Consider the following 19,621-nt stretch of genomic DNA (forward strand, 5'->3'; position numbering starts at 1 on the left):
GGTTTAACGCGCGTAATAGCGTGCGCTAAACTACCAGCCGCGCTAGCCGCTACCACCTCCTCTTGAGCAAGCGATAGTTTTTAGGCGAGCGGGGATTAGCGCATGATGAAAAGTCACGCGCGTTAACCCCGCTAGTGCGGCTTAATAAAAGGAGCTCTTAGTAACCTTAGACATCGAGCCACTGTACACAAATAGGCAGTTCCAGCAGACAACACAGCTAACCAAATTAGCAGTTAACACAGTAGTAGTCACACAACCAGGCAGACCCAACAGACCACACAACTAACTTTACAATAACACAGCTAAACAAGCTAGCAGGCAGACCAGAGTAAATGCCCAACAAGTGATAAGATAAGATCAAGAATGGCAGGGAAGACTAGAAGCACCAAGATTGCAATCAAAACCAGCGTTCCGGTTGCCGAACAGATCCAGAGGACGGCCACAGAGTCCGTGCATACTGAGGAGGACCCCCGACGGATGACGGAGGTCTCTGTGAAGACTGAAGCTGTGCCCCAGCTGAAAACTTCGGTTTCTGTGCAGACAGAAGAAGTCATCCAGCAACAGCCTGACAGAGATATCATGCAAGAGCTGATGAATCTGAGGGAAGAAGTGCTGCGCCTGAGAAGTATCTGGGAAGATGAGGCGTTCATCGATGAAGTCCTCCAAGAGCTGTCCCAAGTCTCCGAGCAAGCACATGAAGACAGGACCATCTTCGAGATGCCCAAACCGACCAGACATACAGCATTGGAAGTAACGGTTGGGGTACAAGAAAAGACTAGAGACGTTGACACCTGGCAGCTAGTTACCTCTGCAAGCAAACACAGAAGGCAGTCCTCTTCTTCTTCATGCAAGCACAGCAGCCTTACAGCGACCTTACAGATCACCTTGAGGAACAGATTCCAGCTTCTACAGGAAAGATCTGCCAGCAGAATTCAGGAGGATATCCAGGAGTGTGATCTTGAGGACCAGTGGAAGACCCCAGCTCCAGAAGCAACAAAGACCCCAGCTCCAGAAGCAACGGATCATAACCCCCCCAAGAAGCGCAGAGTGGTTGTTATTGGGGACTCCCTGCTGTGGGGTACTGAGGGACCAGTATGTAGACCAGCTCTACAATCAAGAGAAGTTTGCTGTCTGCCAGGAGCCAGGATCCGGGATGTGACCGCCTGCTTAGGAAGACTGATCAAGCCCCAAGACTACCCGATGCTCCTCATCTACGTTGGGATGTACGACACCACCAGGAACTCCCCGGAGAAGATACCTGAAGACTTTAGTGCCCTGGGTGAGAAGCTGAAGCAGATGGAAGCGCAGGTGGTCTTCTCCTCCATCCTTCCAGTAAGAGGCAAGGGGAGAGCTAGGGAAGAACGTATCCAAACGAGTGGCTACGCGGATGAACTTCAGCTTCCTCGACCACGGTGAGGCACTTCAAGGATTGCAGGGATCAGACGGGGTACACCTGACCAGAAGAATGTCTTTGGATGATATCTGTCTTGCCTGCTCCGGGAGGCTTTAAACTAGGTGAGCTGGGGGAGGGAACCCATTCTCATCCTAGTAGGGTAAATAACTCCATCTTTGAGTCTGAGGTAAGTATTTGTGTCAAAGGCAAGACTGAGGGGGGCAAACTTACTCGAACGGGAAAATCTCCATGGAAACCGGACAAACATAAAGATTGGAAGGCCATGTATGTTAATGCACGTAGTTTGGGCAATAAAATTCTGGAACTGGAAACAGAAATGAGAAGTGACGACCTAGATGTGGTGGCGATAACAGAAACCTGGTTATCGGCGTCCCATGGATGGGAAATGGCTATACCAGGATATAACTTGCTCCATCGAGACAAAGAGAAGGCAAAACAGGAGGAGGAGTAGCACTATACATTAGAGAGGACATTAAAGTTACTAGGATCACAGACGTCAAGTATATGGGAGAATCCCTCTGGGTGAACCTTGCCAGGGGCAATAACAAATGCCTGTATCTTGGTGTTATATACAGACCTTCAAGACAACAGGACAACATAGACAAGGAATTAATCGAACACATCGAGATCATCACTCTGCGTGGAGACACAGTGCTGTTGGGGGACTTCAATATGCCTGATGTAGACTGGAACAAACTTGCCACTACGACCAGTGGCAGCAGGAGGCTACTAGCCTCCATACGGGGAGCACACCTCAAACAGATGGTATTGGAACCCACCAGGGATCAGGCGATTCTGGACCTGTTACTCACCAATGGAGACAGTGTCACAGAAGTTTCGGTAGGAGATGCTTTAGCCTCTAGTGACCACAACATGGTGTGATTTCACCTCAGGAAAGGAGTCACAAGGTCAAATACATCGACAAAGGTCCTTAATTTTAAGGGAGCTAACTTCCAGAGCATGGGAGATTTTGTCTATGAGGCACTACAAAATCAGGGCATGACGGACAGTGTGGAGGTACTGTGGTCGACTCTGAAATCTTCCCTGCAAGAAGCAACCAACCTCTACATAAAAACCGTGAGTACACGACTGAGAAATAATAGACCCCAGTGGTTCTCCGTGGAGATCTCAGAACTAGTAAAGCAAAAGAAAAAAGCATTTGTATCCTACAAACAATCACAACGACCGGAAGCTAAAGAAACCTATCTGGTAAAATCTAGAACTATTAAACAGCAGTCAGGGATGTCAAACTCCGGATGGAAGAAGATATAGCTAGGCAGGTTAAAAAAGGGGATAAATAATTTTTCAAGTATGTTAGCGACAGAAGAAAGAACACAGATGGGATTGTGCACCTAAGGAAACCTGACGGTAACTTTGTAGACTCGGACTCAGATAAAGCTGAACTACTCAATAGCTACTTCTGCTCAGTCTTTACCTGTGAGGCGCCAGGATCTGGACCGCAGCTACAGACAAGGGGGTGCTCGGAGGACCAGTTCTGGGATTTTGAATTTACCACGAGCAACATCTACCATGAGCTAAAAGTGAACAAAGCCATGGGACCGGATAATCTACACCCCAGAGTACTTCAAGAATTGAGAGATGTCCTGGCAGAGCCGTTAGCTGCGCTTTTCAATCTTTCCTTAAGCAAGGGAAAAGTCCCCTTGGACTGGAAAACTGCTAACATCAATCTGCTCCACAAAAAGGGATGCAGGTCAGAGGCTGAAAATTACAGACCGGTGAGTCTCACATCAATAGTGTGTAAACTTATGGAAACGTTGATTAAAAACAGATTGGATACGATTCTGGATGATAAAAGACTGAGGGATCTCCACCAGCATGGATTTACGAAGGGAAGGTCTTGTCAATCCAATCTGATAAGCTTCTTTGACTGGGTAACGAAACAACCGGATGGGGAGGAGAGTCCCTGGATATCGTGTTTTTGGACTTCAGCAAGGCTTTTGATAGTGTCCCACACCGGAGGTTATTAAACAAGATGAATATGATGGGACTAGGAGAAACATTGACTGCATGGGTTAAAGACTGGCTTAGTGGTAGACTTCAAAGGGTGGTGGTACATGGTACTCCCTCAGAAACATCAGAAGTGACCAGTGGAGTGCCGCAGGGCTTGGTCTTGGGTCCGTTACTATTTAATATCTTTGTAAGGGATCTGCCTCAGGGACTTTGAGGTAAAATTACATTATTTGCTGATGATGCTAAGCTATGCAACTTTGTGGGCAGCGCAACCGAGCCCGACACTATGAGGCAGGACCTATGTTTACTGGAACAATGGTCTAATACTTGGCAACTGAATTTTAATGCCAAAAAGTATAAGGTTATGCACCTTGGTAGCGGTAACCCCTTCAGAACATACACCCTGAATGGTGAAAACTTAACAAGAACAGTCGCAGAACGGGACCTGGGTGTAATCATTAGTGAAGATATAAAAACTGCCAATCAGGTGGAGAAAGCTTCAGCCAAGGCTAGACAAATGCTGAGCTGTATCCGAAGAAGTTTTATCAGCCGAAAGCCTGAAGTTATAATGCTATTGTACAGGTCCATGGTGAGACCTCATCTGGAGTACTGTGTTCAGTTTTGAAGGCCACATTAGCAAAAGGATGTGAAGAGAATGGAGTCGGTTCAGCGAATGGCCACTAAGATGGTCTCAGGACTTAAGGATCTCCCATATGAAGAACGCAGAGAGAGGGGAGACATGATAGAGACATTCAAATATCTCACGGGCCATATTGAGGTGGAGTAAGATATCTTTTTCCTTACGGGTCCCACGGCAACAAGAGGGCATCCGCTCAAACTCAAGGGTGGGAGATTTCATGGTGACATCAGGAAATACTTCTTCACCGAAAGGGTGGTTGATCGATGGAATGGTCTTCCACGTCAGGTAGTTGAGGCCAGTAACACGCTCGACTTTAAGAGACGATGGGATAAACATGTGGGTTCGCTCCGGGGAAATGCTTAGAAGGAGGGTTCTTGTTGAGGGAGGGTTCTTCGAGTGGGCAGACTTGTTGGGCCGACAATATGGATTTGGAATAGTATGGAGAGGAGCGGAATTTACAACTTTGAAAATAGCCAAGTTTTCAAATGTTTTCAAAATGGTTGGGAAGAGCCCAGATTGTGCAGTTGAATAGGAAAATTATCCTACATAATAAAAGCTTACCGGCGCATTCGCTATTAAAACAGTGTGATCCCTGCCGCTGTGGTGTGTGATCTATGGCCGTGTTCCATTTTAGAACCCGGCGGCAGGGAACATTCTGGCCACTCCCCTCCTCCCGCCCTCACTCACCAACCGGAAGCACAGGCAAGCTCTCTCCCTGCCCGCATCCTCGGCAGGGAACACACCTCCCGCCCTCGCTCACCGCTGCCGCCGTTGCTGCCACAGCCGCTGCCGCTGATGATCCTCCTCTTCAGAGCAGCCTGCGATCGTGGCTAGCTTTAAAGAACCTCGCAGGCTGCTCTCCAGCCTCAGTAGTATATTCCCTCTGACGCACGGGATCGCGTCAGAGGGAACGTGCTACCGAGTTAGAGAGCGGCTTGCGAGGTTTGCTAAAGCCAGCCACCACGATTGCAGGCTGCTTTGAAGAGGAGCAGGCCAGAAGACGCCGGGATGGAGGGAGGATAAGAAGGGGAGAGGGAAAGGGGGCTGCTTTGGGGGAGGGGTGTGCTGGGGGAGACAGAACATTGACTGCATGGAGAGATAGGGAGAGGGGGCTGCTTTGGGGGAGGGGTGTGCTTGGGACAAACAACTTTGCTCTGGGGGGGGGGGAAGACAGAAGGGGCCATGGAGAGACAGGGAGAGGGAAAGGGGGATGCTTTGGGGGGAGGTGTGCTGGGGACAGACAGCTTTGCTCTGGGGGGGGGGGGAAGACAGAAGAGAGCCATGGAGAGACAGTTAGGAGAGAGGGAAAGGGGGCTTCTTTGGGGGGAGGTGTGTGCTGGGGGCAGACAGCTCTGCTCGGGGTGGAGGGGGGGAGACAGAAGGACACAGACAGCGGCCAAGGAGAGAGAGATAAAGAAACACAGACAGACAGATACATCTATTCTAGCACCCGTTAATGTAACGGGCTTAAAGACTAGTTATATATATAAGTATAAGGAAGCCTGTTCACTGCCAGCGAAGATTTGAGGAGGTAGGGTTTGACAGGAGTGCTTTTTAGACATCCTTCCCATCTTAGGGAGGGTGGAGAGGTGAAGGCACCTTGCCAAGTCAGTGCCTGGGGTGCTCTGATGACCCTACCCCCCTTACTGTGCCACTGGTTGCTTCTGTTTTGGGAGGGTGGCTGGGGTAGGAGGTTGCACTTAGGGCTCCTTTTACTAAGTTGCATTTGTGCATTAACGCACGGAATAGTGCATACTACTTTGTCCCATGCGCTAGACGCTAATGCCAGCATTGAGCTGGCGTTAGTTCTATTCATGTAGCACGGGCTTAGCGCGCACTAATCTGCTGCATGCACTAAAAACGCTAGCGCACCTTAAAAGGAGCCCTTAGTGCGTGAAAGGCAGAGGAAAGTACATATAGTCTCAGATTTTCTGACTATTTTATTTACGTGACAACAAGTTGGTCCCATTTATGTCTGATAATTGACTCTAGCATACATAAAGTGCTGCTGCTATCTATTTGGGTATTAATGATTTTCAGCCACTATTTATATATCTATGTTTACATTAAATATAGGCCAGCAAAAGACTGTCTTATCTGGCTAGTCATAGAGATAAACACCGAAGAGAACTGGCCTGTATAGATAACTAACCTATGAAGGGTGATCAAACAAATTTATAAAAAAGCTCAGAGATACGAAACTCTGAAGGGAAGGTTATGAGACCTCCCTTGGAGAAAGAGTTTACCTTCCAGTCATAGTCCTTTTATGAAAAATCTTTGATCACTTCCTTCAAAGGTATATATGAAAGATTCATCTCTAAAAACTTCAAAAAAATGTCCAAACAAGATACTGCCTTTAAAATTGCAAATGTCACTGCACCTGTGGCAAATTTAGAAAATTTACTTAGCTTGTAGGCAGGATTGAGGGGGTCCCAACGCGGCCCCGTTTCGATCCCTGCTTCAGGGGACCCGATTATAGATACTCTAAACAGGTTCCTGTAACAAATTCATGCTGGAAAAAGGTTTCTGTCGTGACATACAGCTGAAGATTCGCTGCTGAAACGTTTTTTATAAATTTGTTTGATCACCCTTCATAGGTTAGTTACCTATACAGGCTAGTTCTCTTCGGTGTTTATCATAGTTTTTCTGGCTTTGTGTCTATCGACTTTATATCCCTGAATTCACTTTAGTCATAGAGATAGACTGAATATCCACACTCCACTCCAGCATTGCCCTGGTGCTAGAAAGAGAGTGCTAGTCTGTTCACTGGCAATATCAAGATTCCACTCCTGAAAACTAGCTGTTAGGGAGCTTAATCTGTATAGTGGCTTGCTGCTCTAGGAATGCAATGCATGACAAAACTATTTCATTTTGGGGGGATTCCTTAATTGTGTATATGTGTGTGTTTGGGCTCATTTCACATATTCATGTTAAATGTTCAAACCAGAGCATTCTAAACTGTTGGTTGGGTCCCCAAATAGAGTCGCAACCTGGATGGGCTCTCTACAGGTGCATCATTATTCTTCACCTCCTGGGCATGTCACAGTTTTATTTAGTCATTGTCATGGTGTCACAGCCAGAAAAAGATGGAAAAGCACTGTTTTTAAACTCATTTCAGAATGTTTTATTGTGTGGAAATCGATTATATTTAAGATTTATTGGTTAATGAGCAAAATAGATTTTGCGTGCACTCTTTTTTTTTTTTTTTCCCCAAGGCATCTTAACAAATACATAGCCCTAATCATTTTTATTCCTTCATAAAATATAATACCCAATGTTTGTTTAATAACTTAGGCACTAGCTGAAAAAAGTAAAGAACTGGATAAACTGCGAAATGAGTGGACATCTCAGACCTCATCATTGACCAGCAGACATACTCAAGAAATAGCCACTGAGAGAGCAAAAGCACTGCAGGTGAGTTCATATATAACTGCCCCATGCGGAATAAAGAGTAACAAGGCACATTTTTAAAAATTCTTTCTTCAGACCATGTCCCAAATCATCAAAGTGCCCCGTTACCTTGTTTCTACGGTTTTGTATGAGGATAGGTGAATTGGTTCAGATTCATTAAGGTTTGTGTTGGGTTTTTTTTTTTCCTAATTCTGTGCCTAGATTTAGGGCTCCTTTTTCTAAGCCGCGTTAGGGCATTAACGTGTGGAATAGCGCACGCTACATTGCCGCGTACGCTAGACCGTAACACCAGCATTGAGCTGGCGTTATTTCTAGGAATGTAGCATGCGGTAATTTCCTGCGTGCGCTAAAAACGCTAGCGCACTTTAGTAAAAGGAGCCCTTGGGGTCTCATTCGCTAAGCTGTTATGGGCAGAAAAAAATTCACCAACTCAGAGACAAGAGCAGTGGGGGAGAAAATACTTCCTGAGTATGATGTGGAGGATAGAAAGGTTCAAGGCTCTGTATTCTAGGCAGGGGATGTGTGTCTTATCTCCAAGGATGGTATTTGTACTTCCCATTGCTTGTGACTCCCCTTCCTCAGTCAATATCTAATTCTCTTTGAATTTCTGCTCCGCCTTTCTCTAACATTTGCAGTCTTGGTAGTGATTTCCTGTATCCCAGCCCCTTCTTTAATGTTGTCGCCATAAAGTAGAACATGCAGAATATAAAATAAAAATCGATTTGAGGTTAGTTTAAAAACCTTTTATTAACAGAAAAACATAATTCATAAAAAATATTTATAGCTAAATTAATAACAAGTTAGTTGATTTTGAAAAGTTCAAAAAGAAACTAGATTAATTATGAATGAATCATTAAATTGAATATGTAAGAATAGAGAGTATAAAAGAAGGTCTGGTCAATGAAAGATAACCATTACCACTAAAAATTGGGGTGAAAACTCATGTAATCCCTAAAGTGGTGTTCTGAGACACATTCCTTCATATTGATTAATTACCTTCATGAATTTGCTTTTCGTGTGGATCAATTGTTAGAGTGGCACATTAGGTTTTCACTTTGATTTTGATTCAAACATGGCACACACTTCCCTAGTCTTATTTCACTTTGACCTAGTCCAGAAGTACTACCAGCACCTTCTTTCCAGTCTTTTCTATTGATTTTTATTTGCTGCCATTTTCCCCCTGTCTAAAGCATCCCAAATAAGTATTTACCACCTTCCCCTATTCTCACTAGGAAAGTGGCAGGCGATGTAATGTACCTGCCAATTCATTGTTCTCAAAAGATTCTCCTGCAGTTCCATGCAATTCATTGATTTATTAGCTGCTTTAACTAATTTTTTTATTTGAAAATCTGATCACCTTATCCTTTTTTGTTGTTATTTTTGGAAGATCACAAATGAATGTAAACACTGATGCTAATACATCCATAGATTACTACCTCCGTATCAATTCTCTTTTCCTTCAACAACTATTGGATGGGAGGGAGGGGGAAGGGGAATATACAGACTTGTTTATTTGGATGGCTTATGGTGCAGCAAAATGCAGTGAACTTTCCAACAAATCTTGTTTATCTCCTAGACCTGCCTGTGACACCAATATAATTTATTCAAGAATTTATGTGGCTTCACTAGCTTTCTCTTACTACTTTTTTTGTGATCCATTAACTGTTACCAGCAGTGACCCCTCACTTCCCTCTCAGGATTTTGCCAACATTGTCTGTCTGTTCTTCTTTGCTCTGGTTGCCAGTGGAACACAGAATCACTTACAAAATTCTTCTGTTAACATTTAAGACCAGACAAAACAATCAACCCAAATTTATTAATAATCTTCTTACCGCTTATAATCCTTCTAAGACTCTAAGATCGAATAACCTTTTCTCTATTCTGTCACTGAAGTATATAAATACAATGAGGTCTACTGTCTTCTCTGTCATCGCCCCTTCTCTCTGGAATAGTATCCCAAATTACTTGCGCGAAGAATCAATTCTTAATAATTTTAGGATGAAGCTAAAGACATTTCTCTTTCTTGATGCCTTCGAGACCTAACTGCCCTTTTAAGGGCAATTGAGTTCAATATTATTGAGTTCAACATTATTTATAGCAGCCCCTCCTATTGTTTTTTCCTTAATTGTACTCTTTTACTTTGACTATGGTAGTTCTTGCCTTTTTACCTTTTGTTCCTGTTTGTCTTTATTTTTAAAAGTCTTCGAAAGTTATTGTTACTGTTTGGTGATGTAATATCAGCTTAAACTTGTATTTTAGCTAAAGTATGTCTTATGTTTTTATGAATTTGTATACCACCTAGAAGGTTGATTGGGCGATATAAGAAATTTTAAATAAACTTGAAACCTGACATCACAGTGCTGAAATAAGAACATAAGAATTGCCACTGTTGGGTCAGACCAGTGGTCCATTGTGCCCAGCAGTCCACTCACGCGGCGGCCCTTGGTCAAAGACTGGCGCTCTAACTGAGACTAGCCCTACCTGCGTACGTTCTGGCTCACAGGAACTTGTCTAACTTTGTCTTGAATTCCTGGAGGGTGTTTTCCCCTACGACAGACTCCGGAAGAGCATTCCAGTTTTCTACCACTCTGAGTGAAGAAGAACTTCCTTACGTTCGTACAGAATCTATCCCCTTTCAATTTTAGAGAGTGCCCTCTCATTCTCCCTACCTTGGAGAGAGGATGAACAACCTATCCTTATCTACTAAGTCTATTCCCTTCAGTACCTTGAATGTTTCAATCATGTCCCCTCTCAATCTCCTCTGCTCGAGGGAGAAGAGGCCCAGTTTCTTTAATCTTTCGCTGTACAGCTAGCCTCCAGCCCCTTAACCATCTTAGTCACTCTTCTCTGGACCCTTTCGAGTAGTACCGTGTCCTTCATGTACGACGACCAATGCTGGACGCAGTACTCCAGGTGAGGACGCACCATGGCATAGTACAGCGGCATGATAACCTTCTCCGATCTGTTCGTGATCCCTCTTCTTTATCATTCCTAGCATTCTGTTCGCCTGTTTTGCCGCCGCCGCACATTGCATGGATGGCTTCATCGACTTGTCGATCATAACTACCAAGTCTCTTTCCTTGGAGGTCTCTCTAAGTACCACCCCGGACATCCTGTATTCATGCATGAGATTTTTGTTACCTACATGCATCATTTTACACTCATCCACATTGAACCTTACCTGCCATGTTGATGCCCATTCCTCGAGCCTGATTATGTCACGTTGCAGATCTTCGCAATCCCCCTGTGTCTTCACTACTCTGAATAACTTTGTATCGTCTGCAAATTTAATCACCTCACTCGTCGTAGCAATGTCTAGATCATTTATAAAGATATCTAAGAGCACGGGTCCAAGCACCGAGTCCTGCGGCACCCCACTGGTGATGCTCTTCCAGTCCAAGTATTGTCCATTTACTCCCACTCTCTGTTTCCTATGCTTCAGCCAGTTTTTAATCCATGTGAGTATTTCACCCTCGATTCCATGGCTTGCAATTTTCCAAAGTAGTAGTTCATGCGGAACCTTGTCAAACGCCTTCTGAAATTCGTCCTTGTCTATCTGTCTGTCTGTTTACTCCCTCAAAGAAGTGCAGCAAGTTCATCAAACACAATCTGCCTTTGCTAAAACCATGCTGACTGGTCATCATCAGCCCGTGTCCATCAAGGTTATCAATGATGTGGTCCTTTATCAGCGAGTCAACCATCTTTCCTGGTACCGAGGTCAGACTCACCGGTCTGTAGTTTCCCGGATCTCCCCTTGAACCTTTCTTGAAGATCGCCGTAACATTTGCCACCTTCCAGTCTTCCGGAATCTTTCCTGATCTTTGGCTCACAGCTTTCTTTCATCCTGCATCTTTAAGATCCATGGACCTTCACAACCTACTAGCCTCATCTCATGTGGCTTTGAGCTAGAGAATGACACAAGGACAGATTTTTCCCCATCCCCACTTGAACTCATTTTCCTGTCCCGATGAGTTATTTTCCTGTCCCATTCCTGCAAGCTCTGTCCACATCTGCACAAGCCTCAAACACTTTAAAATCATAGGTGTTCAAGGCTTGTGCGGTTAAAGCAGAGCTTACAGGAATGGGGTAGGGACAAGGACAGCGACAAAACTCGTGGGGACAGGACAGGCAAATTGAGCTCCTGCAGGAATGGGGAAAAATTTGTCACCTTGTCATTCTCTACTCTGAGCCGCTCCTCTTTTGGTTTCACTCTAGTTGTCCGGCTGAGGTTCCTTTTTTCTTTCCATGCACAGCCTTCTTATGTGAGCCTGAAAATCCCATTTCATCATTTTATTTAAGAAAAATAACCCAAAACATATTTGCCACCCTGACCAAGCATGGTCTGTATATTTGTTGTAACTGAAACATTATTCGTTTTTATTGTGAAACACAGTTAAAACAGGCCATGAAAGTTCCAGCCCTAAATATAATACGACCACATCATAGAGGCAAACCATAACTCACACTGGCTCCCAATACAAGCCAGAGTGCACTTCAAATTCCACTGCCTACTATTCAAAGCTATAAACGGAGACAGCCCTACCTGCTGGAACAATCGACTAACTCAATCCACCTCAACAAGACACAGGAGAGCCCACACAATATTCACACACCCGCCAACCAAAAATGTCAAACGAAGAAAAATGTATGACAACCTACTGGCCACCAGAGCAGCGAAACTAGACCGTCAACTTAACAAGCTGCTAACTTCGACCACAAACTACAAAACCTTCAAAAAACAAACAAAAACCCTACTCTTAAAAAAAAAATACATAAAACCAATATAACACATCCAAACATGTTCCGAACTCCTCCTGCAATACCAACTACTCCATAGCAAGTCAGAAAATGTTCAAATTATTCCCTAAGTACTTCTTAATATCTTAACAATATGTACTTCTTAATATCATAACAATTCTTATGTAATCCGCCTCTAACCACAAGGTAAAGGCGGAATAGAAATCACTAATGTAATGTAATAAATCCTAAACTTCCCCCAAGTATGTATGTATTTAAAACTATTTATTACTCATCTAAAAAACCTTGGCGGTTTACAAAAAAGGACATTCATAATCATTTTAATAAACACACTCCCAAAGTCACCTGCAACCTCCCACATTCTAATATAAACCACATCATGTTCATAGATCTTTTTCATAAATACATATTAGATACTGTACCTCCCTACGTTATCAAATCAGGCAAAATACAAGCATGTTTCTCCTCCTATCTAGACAAAAGCTGAAATGGGTTATTCTCAGTTAAATGCTTTGGGGAAAAAATAAGTTTTCAACAGTTTCCTAAACTGCAATACATTTCTACAAAGCCACAGGTTCCCAGACACATCGTTCCACATCACTGAACCAGCAATTACAAAGGAGGATTTTTCTGTATCACCATAATGAATCTCTCTTCTACTTTTCACCTCCAGCTGCATACAATTTTCAGATCTTAATGTCCTTCTTGGTTGATATACTTTCAAAAATTTTCTTAAAATAATAAGGCAAGTTATCATATAGGCCCTCTTTTACTAAGGTGCACTAACAGATTAGCACACGCTAATCGATTTAGCGCATGCTAAATGCTAACCTGATTGGATTCCGGCCCTCGAGGACTGGAATTGCCCATGTTTGCACTAACGCGTGCATGTTAGTCTATGGACACGTTAGCGTTTAGCGCATGCAAATTTGATTAGCGGTTAGCGCATTGTAGTAAAAGAGGGGGATAGTCCCTGATGTACTAGTTTTATTACAGGTAATTTACAGGTACCCAATGAAGTTTCTTGTGCATTTTGTTTACATTTTAGCATTATTCTATTGAAACTGGTTGCATAGTATAATACCAGTTTCTTGACTATGTTTTTAACAAAATTTACCATCCTGGTTTGTATTTTGTAAATTCTTAAATATTGCAAATTCCACTTAAAAATTCCAATAAAAAGATATTTTAGAAAAGTGCTATCAAATATTAGAATTCTGCTTATGTTTTTTTTTTTCTGTTCAAAAAGTTTTTATTGAAAGTTTTTCTACAAAAAACAAAAATGAAATATTCAGTACAAATCTTCCAGTTATGAGTAATAAGATGACAGCTGAGAGACAAAGGGCTCCTTTTACTAAAGTGCGATAGCGTTTTTAGCGCACGCAGGATTTTAGCACGTGCTAAACCCATGCTATGCTTCTAGAACCAACACCAGGGGTTGGGGGAGCTGCCGTACAACGAAAGATTAGAGAAACTAGGCCTCTTCTCCCTTGAACAGAGGAGATTGAGAGGGGACATGATCGAAACATTTAAGGTACTGAAGGTGATAGACTAGTAGATAAGGACAGGTTGTTCACCCTCTCCAATGTAGGGAGAATGAGAGGGCACTCTCTAAAGTTGAAAGAGGATAGATTCCGTACAAACTGTGACAAATCTAGCTCTCCTCCTAGCTTTGTCTGAGGTCTAACTAGGAAGAGCAGGAAGCCCCTATGCAGGAGAGCTGACCAGGTTGGCTCTGCTGAGTATGAGAGCGCTGACTTCCCTTGCATCGAGATTGATGAGTCAGACAGTGACTGCCAGGGAGAGTACAGACCAGTTGCAGGTTACTCTTCCAAGCCAGCTGTTAGAGCTCATAAGACCTCAGGGAACAGGAAACTACATCTTCCAGAAAGGCAGAGACCTAGTAGGAAGCTGTCATATGACCAGTCACAGCTGCAGAGGGAGCTTTCTCCCTTCCCCCTCTTTAGAGTAGGGAGGGGTGATTTGGAGCCTGTTAAAACGAGGCAGCTGAGACCCAGAGAGGGGGAGGAGCAGAGGAACTAGGAAAATGATCCAGAGAGGCAGCATGATTTCTCTGCCCGGCTGAATGCTGATGAGCTGGGGGAAGAGTGGGAGATGGTGGACCTTTCTGAAGAGTCTGAACTCACCGTTGAGAAGCAGTTTGAAAGATGTGAACCTATGGATATTGGTTTGTCCAGTGAGCCTAATGAGAGGCTAGAAGTCATGGACACAAGTTGAAAAGGTGGGAAGTGTGTGATATTTTTTCTTACCTGTTTCTTTTGGTGAAATCCTGAGATTGAGTTATTTTTGGTGAACAGCAGAATTGTCTCACTTTTCAAAGCTAGATTGTGAAGAATGCTGTTACATTATTTAACTTTAAACTGCTTGAACAATTCACTACAGAGCTTTTTGCTTACCTCCTCTCCACACAGCTGGAGACTAATTGCTGCTGATAAGCTACTGCAAGGAACGTCAGCCACGGAGGAACTCCATTTGAATAAGTTCCTTGACTGCAGTCAGCCAGTGTCAGAGCCCTCCAGCTTTAACTGTTTACTTTTGGCTTATGAAAAGTTTATTGTCATGCAACAAGAACTGTGTGTATGTTTCCTTATTGCTGAACTTACCTTTACCTATTTAGGCTGGTGAAGAGGACTGAGCTGTAGAAATTGAAATCCAGCCATAGTTTTGATTTTTTGTGTTCTTTTTCCCTTTTTGATTTTGGAAATAAGGATCATTCTGTCTGTTGTGAAACCAGTGAGGCCAGGTTGGCCCAATTTTGCAAGTTTTGGTTTTTGCACTACTGTATTGGGAAATATTACAGTCTTCTAAGAACCTCAGAGCAACCTGACTCGGGGTCAGGAATAAAAGTCTAACTTTATTTTTGAACCTCTTTGAGTGTGTGTGGATTCCTTTCTTGCTTGCACTGTGGACATTTTACCTGCTGTTTTACCCTAGGCTGTTGTCTAGGGGGCCTGAAGGATTCCCTAGTTGGAGGGAACACGCTGTGAGCAGTAATGGTCGCTGTGAACCCGGCTCGCTGCGGTGATCAGGAGCCTGCATTGCGACATAATGTAAGGAAGTTCTTCTTCACCCAGAGAGTGGTAGAAAGCTGAAATGCTCTTCCGGAGGCTGTTTTAGGGAAAAACACCCTCCAGGGATTCAAGACAAAGTTAGACAAGTTCCTGCTGAACAAAAACGTGCACTGGTAGGGCTAGTCTCAGTTAGAGTGCTGATCTCAGTTAGAGGGCCGCCACATGAGCGGACTGCTTGGCATGATGGACCACTGGTCTGACCCAGCAGCGGCATTTCTTATGTTCTTATGTTCAATGCTGGTGTTAAGGTCTAGTGCGCGTGGCAATTCAGTGCACGCTATTCCGCGTGTTAAAGCCCTAATGCACCTTGGTAAAAGGAGCCCAAAGATATCCATCTCAGGAAGTTGTAGGCTCTTCTGACCTGTAAGGGCTAATTGTCCATTTTAATATATATCTTCTACCTCATCTGTGGATTTTCAGGTGATGAGGACTTTCTTTTGTTTTTATTTCTAAATATTGTTCTCTTGGATCTTAACTAATTCTGTGCTTGAGTTAAGCTGTCAATATTTTTTTTTTATTTATTTAAAAATTTGTAACTATTATTGGCAACTTTGATTTCTGTTTTAAGGTTTTTGATATACTTATCATGAAATTGTGATAAAATTATATCAATTGGCTTGCAACTACCATACACTTATATACACTTTGGATTTGTAGATTGTCTATTATTAGAACCAAACGAGGAATGGGCCTTACAGAAATTGATTATAAACAGAAGTACTACCATAGGCCTCCAGCCTTACTTATCAACAGATTGCATTCACTATACAGAGTGCCCACAAAAACACTCCTTGATTTTAAATGGTTACAAAACCAAAATTTATTGGAATATTCTTTCACCTTTGAGGCTACAATTTCATCAACTCATAAAGTTTCACATGGTATCTTACATACACTCGATGTGCATCCCACCTGCTACTCGGCAATCATCAATGCGATAATTGAGCTTGGATCAGACTCTCTGGCTTGATCGCATTTATAGCTTCAGTGATGCATTCCTGTAGATCATCCATAGTTGTGCATAGTAGAGGTAGGTACACTCTGTCTTTCATGTACTCCCAAAGGAAAAATTCACAAATAGTAATGTATGGTGATCTCGGGGGCCACTTGAGGAATACCTGGTCATTTTGTCACGTTGCATTGTCAAAAGGTTGTAACTTCTGCACCAAATGCAACAATTGCAGCTTATAAGGGTAAAAGTGCAAGAGATTGTGTAAGATCTTGTTAACCATGCTTTTTGGGACTTGTATTTGCTATCATCATATTTATAAACATATTTCAATAAGTTTTGATTTTGTAACCATTTAAAATCAAGGAGTGTTTTTGTGGGCACCATGTATATGTATATATGTTAGATTTTTCCTTTTTATGGATTGGATTACTTCCAAGTTTGTTCAAAAAACAATTCAAACTCACGGAGAACAGACTAGTATAGTGTCTTAACTAGTTTCACCACAAGACCTGAGACACCCAAGGCACTACTTCAACTTTTTTTGTGTCCTTACAGGGGTGATGTGTTCATCATCTGTCTTTTTTAAGGTAAGTACACAAAATGATGTTAGTCTTTAATAAGAGGCTCAATATTAATAGTGTGTTTATAATTTATAAAAAAAGAGCACTTACCTTATGCCCGACTGCTGCCCAACCATTTTGCTTTACAGCTTCCTCAGGGGCTGTGCCTCCTCAGATATACACCCATCAGCCCAATTCTTACTGGCCTAAAATGAAACACAACTTTATTACTGCATTGTATGTGAAAATCATAGCAAATTTCATTAAAAAAAATTTTTAAAAAAATATAACAAATTTTTAATATAGAATTCAAATGTTTACTTATCGTAATATTTAATTTAACAATGAACCCTTGTCTATAAAGAAATGTTACCGTGCCACACTTAAACTATTTATTGCAAACTAACATCATTTTGTGTACTTGCCTAAAAAAAGACCGATGAACACATCACCCCTGTAAGGGCACAAAAAAAGTTGAAGTAGCGCCTTGGTTGTTTCAGGTCTTGTGATGAAACTAGTTAAGACACTATACTAATTTGTTCTCTGTGAGTTTGAAGTATTAAGGTAAACATCTAAATCCAACTCCATCTTTCATCATGGGCAAGTATTCTAATGAACATAAGGAATACCCACTACCAGTAAGCCCTAAGAAACGAAGCAACAGAATTTCTAAAACAAGAAAAAGTCTCATTAAAAAATTCTGATTTTTTTTGCCCAATAGTTTTGCATCATGAATGCGCTTTGCATCTATCTTTGTCTTAGATTCAAACACAGTATCAAATTCAATGTGATCAGCAAAGGAAGGAGATGGAAACGGCTAGTACTAGAAAAGTGCATCATCTAGAAAGCAGAGCGTCTGAGCTGGAAACTGCCAATAAAGATCTCACAGAGAGAAAATACAAGTCGGAATCTTGTATTCGAGAGCTGAAAACAAAACTTGCAGGACTTGAAGAGGTAAGAAAATGAGTATCTTGGGGCTCATTCTATGAACGGTGCTTAAATTGGCCAGTGCCTAGAAAAATTACACTAGCCTCTTGGGAAATTTCATGGCGACATCAGAAAATATTTCTTTACCGAAAGGGTGGTTGATCGCTGGAATAATTTTCAACAACAGGTAATTGAGGCCAGCAGCGTGCCAGATTTTAAGAAAAGATGGGATTGGCATGTGGGATCTCTTCATGGAGGTAGTTAGGGTGGGCCATTAGTGTGGGCAGACTAGATGGGCTGTGGCCCTTTTCTGCTGTCATGTTCTATGTTTCTAATTACACTTAGGCGCCATTTACAGAATTGCAGCTAATGGTACCTATGTAAAAACTTAAGACGCCTGAAATGTAGGACAGGATTTTAAAGGCCTATGTTTATAGAGAATTGCGCTTAATGGTGCCGAAGTCATGCTCTGCCCATAGAAATGCGCACTTAGGCATTGGGCTCCGCTGAGCACCATGCAATAGGCGCTTATCTTTTATAGAATCGGATAGGCACTTATCGTCCAATTTTTTTTTTTAACCAATTATTGAGGCCATTAAGGGTATTTTGCCAATTAACCCCTCCTCTTTTACAAAGCCCATCTAGCGGCTGCAGCACAACATAAGCTCCAAAGCCCTATGGGCTTCAGGGCAGTTACTGCAGCAGCAGCCGCTAGTGTGGCTTTGTAAAAGTGTGTGTGTGTGTGTGGGGGGGGGGGGTAAGTTAGGCACCCTTTATAGAATTAGCCCCCTGGTGTACAATTAGCCCCCTGGTGTCCTATGCCTATTTAAATACATGTGTGCATGCATGCATAATGCATATAAACTAGAGCTAGATTTTACACATGAGCTTTTACTCACAATTACTAGGGTGGTATTGTTCTCATTTTAAGCAACCAACTGCAGCTTTTGCCATTACAGGCATCTTTTAATTTAATTTAAATATGACTTATAGCCCTCACTTTTCTCAATAACATTTGATGGAGGTTGCAACAAAGATCATAGATTACAAATTTTTAATTTGTCTAACAAGCATTCATTATCTACCTATTATATCAATTGCAAGTCCATTCACAAAACTCCTTTGATGCCTGAAAAATAATAGTATTAGTTAACTATATGGTTAACATTGTACCCTAATCATATCCTTGAACCTGGTATTATAGAAATGAAAAGAATCAATTTTTCTAAACATAATGGGGCCGATATTCAGAATGCGGGAGGCAGGCCAGCTAACTCCCACGGTCAATGCTGAGACAACATATTCAAAGCCAGGCCATTTCTGGTGACCAGCATTTGAATATAATTTTTTTTGTAGTGGCTATAACTTATTAGCTAAATAATATTGAGTGCTGGCCAATTAAATTTATAGTGGCCAAATACCAAAAAAAAAAAAAAAAAAAAAAAAAATGCACTCCCTTAAAACACATGTTTGTAGAGCAGCAAACATGGGGCATCCTGATGGAATCATAGATACCCCCCCCCCCAAGTTCCAATAATATCATTATAAAACAAACATAATTAACAGAAATCAGCAATATGGGCCTGATTCTATAAATGGCGTGTAACCGGGTCTAACTTGTAGGCACCGTTAGGCACAGTTGTCAAATCAACTGCTAGGCACCGTTTATTGAACCACATCTACTGGCACCTAATGACAGTAGGCATTCTAGTGTTAGACACAGGAAACGTAGGCCAGGGTTTTCCTGGCCTACTTTACCAGCACCTAAGTCATACCACACCTACTTTTCAGGTAGGCACCGCGCTGAGTTCTGAGTGGAACTCTTAACTGGTAATTTAAACTTGTGTTTTGATTGACTGAAAACTGGCTTGGTCAGTTATCCCACCAATTAAGCCA

The 19,621-nt window shown here is 42.4% G+C and overlaps 1 protein-coding gene across 9 annotated transcripts in view; it reads left to right on the top strand.

Moving 5' to 3' along the window:
• The window catches only part of LOC117352220 (spindle assembly abnormal protein 6 homolog), a 180,770-nt gene that overhangs the window by 68,310 nt on the left and 92,839 nt on the right, over nt 1-19,621 (top strand). For all 9 annotated transcript variants that reach the window (XR_004537632.1, XM_033928535.1, XM_033928519.1 and 6 more), the window contains 2 exons: nt 7,320-7,439; nt 17,561-17,752. Coding sequence is in view for 8 of the 9 variants with exons in the window: in XM_033928535.1 (XP_033784426.1) it covers nt 7,320-7,439; nt 17,561-17,752 (312 nt within the window). In the remaining variant the exon portion in view is untranslated. The remainder of the gene's footprint in view (nt 1-7,319; nt 7,440-17,560; nt 17,753-19,621) is intronic.

Source organism: Geotrypetes seraphini, chromosome 1 (assembly GCF_902459505.1).
Source record: "Geotrypetes seraphini chromosome 1, aGeoSer1.1, whole genome shotgun sequence".
Taxonomy (NCBI): domain Eukaryota; kingdom Metazoa; phylum Chordata; class Amphibia; order Gymnophiona; family Dermophiidae; genus Geotrypetes; species Geotrypetes seraphini.